This window comes from Suricata suricatta, chromosome X (genome assembly GCF_006229205.1).
Source record: "Suricata suricatta isolate VVHF042 chromosome X, meerkat_22Aug2017_6uvM2_HiC, whole genome shotgun sequence".
In the NCBI taxonomy this organism is placed as follows: Eukaryota; Metazoa; Chordata; class Mammalia; order Carnivora; family Herpestidae; genus Suricata; species Suricata suricatta.
Genome location: NC_043717.1, coordinates 109,963,878 through 109,971,031, shown reverse-complemented (window position 1 = coordinate 109,971,031; position 7,154 = coordinate 109,963,878). Strand labels below are relative to the sequence as shown.

Genomic DNA, 7,154 nt, shown 5'->3' with positions numbered 1-7,154 from the left:
GCCCAGCAACGCCCGGCGCGCCCGCCCATCCCCCGCTGCCCTTTTTCTCCTGGCCGGGTGCGAGGGAGCATGCCCGCGCCTGGCCTCAGCCAGCTGAGTTAACCCGAGGGGCGTGGAGCTGCCCCTCCCCCGGGGCCGTCCTCCCCTCCCCCGCTAGGCGGCCCGCCCCCTGCCCTAGGGTATGGCCCCCGGCCCCGGCCCGGGACCCGAGGTCCCGCACTCCGGGCAGTGAAAGGCGTTTTCCCGTTCCCGCTCTCCTCCCCTCGCCGGCCAGCACCATGGGATGTAATATGTGCGTGGTTCAGAAACCGGAGGAGCAGTACAAAGTGATGCTTCAGGTAGGGCGGCGGGGCCCCTGGGGCGGGGGGCGGCGTGGGCGCCACCTGGGGAAGAAGCGGGCCGCGGACCTGGGAGGGCTGGAGGGCTCGGAGAGGAAGAGGTAGGGAGCCATTCCCGCCCTCGATTTCTGGGGCTGCTGGGTGCTGGCGCTCCGTGGGAACCGGTCACAGATGGAGGGAGCTGCCTGGGGATGGGGTGCAGGGCGCATCCCTTGGGCGCCCAGAGGGGACGTGAGCCCTGGATCGAGATCGGCCCGGCTCGGGAAGTGGGGCTCGGTCCGGGTCCGGCGCGCTTGCACCCCGGGCCCGGGAGCCCGGAGGCGCGGTGCCGCCGGTGCCGGCGCGGGATGGAGGTTGCATAGCAACGGGCTCCGTTCCCGGCGCACGCTGGCCCCGCTGGACCCGGGGCGGGGGAGGGAGGTGGGTACCCGCGGCGCGGGGGACGGCCGAATCCAGGTCCCCGCGGGCCAGGGGAGCAGGAGCGCGTGGGCGGTCTGGGTGCTTCTCCCAGCACTCCCTCTCCGCTCCCGCCCTGCCCAGATGGTGGGCTCCTGGCCCCGGGGTGCCGCGGGCTCAGCGAGGGGCGGGCCGTCCGTGGGCGGCGGTGCCCAGCTTGCTCTTTGCCCCGCGGGGCCTCCAGGTCCTGAGTTCCAGGGGGCGTGGACCGGGAGGTGCTCGGCGAGGAGGGAGGGGATACGTCCGGCCGCGGGCTCGGAACCCGAGCCCAGCCCGGTGGCCCGGAGCGGGGCTTCCTTGCCTGTCCGTGGCGTGACTTCGTGAGTGCGTGCCTGTGCCCCGTCTGTGTGTGCGCGGAGGCTCCTGCGGCCCCGCGCGTGTGTACTTTCTGTGTGCGCTCAGAGAGGTGTCTGGGGAAATGTCCCGGATGGAGTGGCCTGAGAAGCCCCCGGGGCTAAGTGGAGGGAGTTCAAGGTCGGAGGGAGTCGGGACACGGGGGCAGACCGGGCGCAGACAGGTATGCACTTCAACTCCGGGTTTATTGGTCCGGCCTGGGCAGCAAGGGCTAGTCCGCGCGGTGTTGGCTGGGGGAATGGGGTCCCTTTAGATGGATAGGGGGAGCTCCTGTAAGCATCGGTGGGGAGCGCTGGGAGGGGGTGTTGGGGATGCCGCGGGGGCCCGGCTTTGATGCTGTGAGCCTAGTTCTGGCTATTGCGAGCTGGAGGGGGCAGGACGGGGACTCTTGCTCTCTCCCGGCCGCGCCACTCGTCCAGTGTCTGAGGCCCTGTCTCCCGGGGCGCTCGCCCCCATCCGCTTTCCCCGTTCGCCGCCCTTCGCCTTTCTTCCTTTCTCGCCACCCGCCCCCGGGCTGTTTCCTCTCGTCGTGGTCCCGCTGTTTGGAAATCTTGCCTGGCCATCGTCATTGCCCGCTCCTGGAATCGGCTTCGGTAATAACTCGGGCCTCGACTGAAAGGCAGCTCCTTGGAATCCCAGTTGTGGGCACCAGGGCTGCTGGCGAAAGGTTGGGCCGCACTGGTTGGCTGATGACGCCTTGGGATCCCACCCTCGCGGCTTCCTTTCTTGGAATCATTACACCAAAGGGCAAGGGTTCCCAAGGCTGTGGGCTCCTCACTTCGTCCGAGAGGGATTGATGTAGTGCTTCATTTCAGGCCGACCTCATGGGGGTGTGCGGACCGAGGGCACGCTGCGCTGCGCTACAGGCTTCAAATGAGCCCCGGTTGAGAGACACTGAGGGGACCGTTTGGGCTCCCCCTGGCAGTTGGGGGGAGGCTGCCACAGTTGAGGCTGGGACTGCCTTCCAGGAGGCTCCGAGTCAGGGGGAGGGCTCCGGGCGAACCTGTGCAGCAAAGTTCAGAGCCAAGCTTTCTTTGAGAGAGGCCAGGCCCCTGGGCAAACAGACCCCAGGGAGGAGAGGCCCCTCCTGCCAGCTGCCCTCTGCAATTAATTTCCTGGTCTGAGCTGCAGCCACCACAGACCACTCTGGGGACACTGCTCCCTTTTAAAGCTCTTGAAGAAATTTGGGCTGAATCAGATCCTGGGTGCAGTTTTGGGGCGCCTGGGTGGCTCAGTCGGTTAAATTCTTGGTTTGGGCTCAGGTCATGATCTCACCGTTCCTGGGTTCCAGCCCCATGTCAGGCTCTGTGCTGATGGTGCAGAGCCTGCTTGGGATTCTGTCTCTCTCTCTCCCTCTCTCCCTGTGTGTCTCAGAATAAATAAATCAACTTAAAAAATTAAAAAAAAATCACAACACCTAGGTGGCTCAGTCAGTTATTGGCTCAGGTCATAATCTCGCAGTTTGTGAGATCAAGCCTTGCATCAGGCTCTGTGGGGACAGCTCAGAGCCTGGAGCCTGCTTCAGATTCTGTGTTTCCCTCTCTCTCTGCCCCTTGCCCTCTCACACACTCTCTCTCTCAGAAGTGAACTTAAAAAAATTTTTTTAATGAAAAAAATTAAGAGGAGACAAAAGAACATTGAATAAAAAGGACCTGGGAAAAGTGGGAAAACCATTCTTGTCCCAGAAGACCCTGTTTCTGAGGGCTGGAGCCCGGGCACAGCAGCAGAGCCGTCCCCGGCCCAGTCCAATCTTTTTCTCAGAGCGGAAGGGGACTTTTGTCCCCAAAGACCAGCCGGCCCCCTCGCCTGGCTCTCACACCGCAGACACGGGTACTGGAGTGTCAGAGGCGCTTCTCCCTGTCCAGGCTGTATCTGCCTGTGGCCTCTGCACCTTATCAGAGTAAGGGACCCCACTCGCGACACAGCGCAGCCCAGGGACGTGCACATGCGCACCTACGCCATTTGCCCAGGGACTCCTTTGTGCCAGGGCTCCCGGGAACCTCCTCTTAGATTCTCCAGTTCCCCAAGTCTCTGTCCTAGCCTTGAGTTCCAGGTCCTTTTCTCCTGATGGCTCATGCTCACAGAACAAACGACAGCTTTCTTGAGGTATAATTCACATACCCTGGTAAAGTGTGCAGTTGGTGGTTTTTACTATAGTCAGAGAGCTGTGCAGCTGTCCCCACTAGCTCATTCCAGAACATTGTCATCGCCTTAAAAAGAAACCCCATCTTTTTTTAAAAGTTTATTTATTTATTTGGAGGGAGAGAGAGGGAGAGGAAGAGAATCCTAAGGGCTAACAGCGTGGAGCCCAACCCAGAGCTTGATCCCACGAGATCCTGAGCCGAGCGGAAGTGAAGAGTTGGGTGCTCACCCACCTGAGCCGCCCAGGTGTCCCAGAAACCCCTTCTTCTTTCGCAGTCATGTATCCATTTAACCCAACACCTCTTAACCTCTGGCAACCACGAATTAACTTTGTCTTTATGGATTTGCTGTTGCAGACATTTCATCTTAATGAACCATACAATATATGATTTTTTAATGTGTGGCTTCTTTGATTTGTCATGTTTTCTTTTTTAAAAAATATTTTTAAGTTCTCTCTACCCCTAACATAGGGCTCAAACTCACGAGATCAAGAGTGCCCCTACCATGTTTTCAAGGTTCATTTATATTGTAGCTCGAGTAAGTATTAAGTTTCTTTTTTAAGTTTATTATTATTATTATTATTATTATTTTTAGTAATATCTACGCCCAACCTGGGGCTTGAACCCATGACCTGAGATCAAGAGTCGCACATTTTTCCCACCGAGCCAGCCAGGCGCTCCCTAAATCTCTGTATTGCCGAATAAGATATTGCAGTGTGGCATTAGTGCGCAGTGTTTATCCACTCATTCACTGATGCACGTTGGGGCCACTTTCACCTTCTGACTGTTGTGAGGCTGCTGTGAACATGGGTGTGCAAATATCTGTTTGAGTCTCTGCTTTTACTTTCTTTATTTGGTGGGGGGCGAGGAGGGGCAGAGAGAAAGGGAGAGAGAGAATCACAAGGAGGTTGTGCTCTGTCAGCACAGAGCCTGATGCCGCGCTTGAACTCAAAAACCAGGAGGTCACGACCTGAGCCGAAATCCAGAGTTGGATGCATAACCAACAGAGCTACCCAGGCGCCCGTTATTTTATTTTTTTTTAGTATTTTAAATATTTTTAAAAATATTTGTAAGTTCAAGACCCACGTCGGGCTCTGTGCTAACAAGCTCAGAGCATGCCTAGGAGTGTCTGTCTCCCTCTCTGTCCCTTCCCCATTCGTGCGTGCGCTTTCTCTCTCTCTCTCTCTCTCTCTCTCTCAAAAATAACTAAATACTTAAAAAAAAGAGCACAAAGGTACTGGACCACTTCCTTTTCCGAGGAGCTGCGGAGCCCCTGCAGAGGGGCGAGCCATTTCACATTCCGGCCGGGAGTGGCTGAGGAGTGGCTGAGGGCTCCCGTTTCTCCACATTCCCCCAACACAAGCGTTTGATTATAACCATCCTACTGTATGTGAGGTGGTATCATTGTGGGTTTCCTTTGCATTTCCTGACGTCTAAGTGACGTGGAGTATCTTATCATGTGCTCTTGGCCATTTATAGATCTTTCTGGAGAGATGTCGGTCGTCGGGCCAGTGTCACACCGATTTTAGTATGGCGTTGTTCTTAAATTTTAAAATCAGCAAGGATCCCTCCATTTTTGTACTCTTCAAGATTGTTCTGATTCTTCTAGGTCCCTTCTGTTTGTATATCAATCTTAGGATCAGCTTGCCAGTTTCTGAAAAGAAGCCAGCTGAACTGAATTTGTAGATAAAGTATGGGTGGGGTATGACCCATGGGTCTTCAATTCCTTCTTCTTTTTTTAATGTTTATTTATTTTGAGAGACGGGAGCAGGGAAAACGTGACCATGGGAAGGGCAGAGAGAGAGGGAGACAGAGAATCCCAAACAGACTCTGGCTGTCAGCACAGAGCCCGCCGTGTTCCCATGCAGGGCTCCATCTCACGAATTTCAAGATCACGACCTGAGCCGAGATCAAGAACCATTTGCTCAACCTGCTCAACCGACCGAGCCACCCAGGTCCTCATTGTTTTTTAAACAATGTCTTGCACTTTTGTTACCTTAATTCCTGAGTATTTTATTCTTTATGAAGCTTTTATAAGTAGAATTGTTTTCTATTTCTTTCTCTTTTTTTTAAGTTTGTTTTTCTTTTTTTGGGAGTCTCTCCACCCAATGTGGGGCTCGAACTCACAACTTCGAGATCCAGAGTCGCACGCTCTTCTGACTGAGCCAGCCAGGCACCTCTGGAATTGTTTTCTTAATTTCCTTTTCATTTTTCTCGTTGGTATTGTATAGAAATACAGTTGATTTTTAGATATTGATCCTGCGACCTTACTGAACTCATTTATTAGCTCTAATTGGTTTTTAGGGGATTCTTCAGGGTTTTCTCTACGTAGGATTATGTTGTGGGCAAATAGAGTTTTACGTCTGCCTTTCTAATCCGGATGCCTTTTCTTTCATTCTTGCCTGTTCACTCTGGCTAGACTCTCAAGTACACTGTTGAATAGAAGTGGTGAGGGCAGACATTCTTGCTTTGCTCCTGATCTAACAGGGGATGCTTCCAGTCTTTCACCAGTGAGTATAAAATGAGCTGTACGTTTTTCACAGATGCTCTTTATCAAGTCAAGGAGGTTCCCTTTTATTCCTAGTTTGAGTGTTTTTATCATGAAGGGTTGTTAGATTTTGTCAAATGCTTTCACAGTGGCTATGGAGATGCTCACTGCTCGGGCCCCTCATTCTGCTGCTGCACCGGTGAGCACCTGCCGCGGGCACCAGCCGCAGACGCACCACGTGCGGCATGTTGGAGCTCTCCTTCCGTTTCTATCCTATGTGTCTTGTCCTCCACTTAACCGAGCAGCGTGCTGGGGTGGGGGCGGGGATGGGTGCGGGGTGGGGGCAGGGATCTGACATACTGACAAGCTTGAAAACGTAGAAAGATCCTTTGGGTTTGCCTGTTGAGTTAGGAAGGAGGATCCGGGACGCAGAGGGCGGAAGGCGGGAGCGTGGCCTCAGCTCCAAGGCGCACGCACGTGTCTCCTGAGAGTCCTTCCTGCCTCGGGCCTGCGTCCTGCCCTCTGGCACCCGGACCCCTGGCTCAGGGGTCTAGTCAAGCCCCTCTTTGTTGTTCCCATCTCCCAGTCTTCCATTCCATTCTTAGTTTCCGCCTGCCCGACACCATTAGGGGCGTAGGAGACCCTGTGTGACAAAGCAAACTGGCCTGGGGCCTACTCTGGCCATTTCCTGCAGGGCCCCAGGTCCTGGCCACACCTCCACTCTTCTCTCAGCCTCGGGCCCAATGCCTCACTGCCACCATCTTCTGCCCTCTGTGCACAGTCAGAGAGGCGAAATACCCGCCTTCCCCGTGCCAGCGCCCTGGTCTTCTCTCCTCCAGCACCTGCTTGCTGAGCCAGCCATCACTGTGTGTGCTGAGGGTCCATAGACCCCTCCCTCCCGCCCCCTGGGGCCTTTTGACGAGGGGGGAAGACTTGCCAGAAACAAAGGGACTGTTGGGGGAAAGAAGGGCCCCCTGGGGCTGGGAGGACTGCGTGTCCCGAAGTGGGCCCTCTGGGAATAAGTGTGGAGTGCGTGAACGGGGCATCGGGCTCCGGGAGCCATCATCGGCACAGTGCCACCGTGTTTTCCCATTGTCTTCAAGTTCTATATATATCTATGTGTGTGTATATATATATATATAAATATATATATATTTAATTTTTATTTATTTTTGAGAGAGAGAGAGAGAGACAGAGCGAGAACAGGGGTGGGGCAGAGAGAGATGGAGACACAGAATCCAAAGCAGGCTCCAGGCTCTGAGCTGTCGGCACAGAGTCCCACTTGGGGCTCTACCTCACGAACCTTGAGATCCTGACTTGAGTCGAAGTCAGATGCTCAACTGACTGAGCCACTCAGACACCCCTATATATATATAT

General features: G+C 55.0%; 1 protein-coding gene across 3 annotated transcripts in view; it reads left to right on the top strand.

Moving 5' to 3' along the window:
- Positions 1 to 6: 6 nt before the first annotated feature.
- PDZD4 (PDZ domain containing 4) overlaps positions 7 to 7,154 on the top strand; it is a 29,949-nt gene continuing 22,801 nt past the window's right edge. For all 3 annotated transcript variants that reach the window (XM_029930888.1, XM_029930887.1, XM_029930886.1), the window contains exon 1: positions 7 to 338. In XM_029930888.1, coding sequence (XP_029786748.1) covers positions 279 to 338 — 60 coding nt within the window. In that variant the 5' untranslated portion in view covers positions 7 to 278. The remainder of the gene's footprint in view (positions 339 to 7,154) is intronic.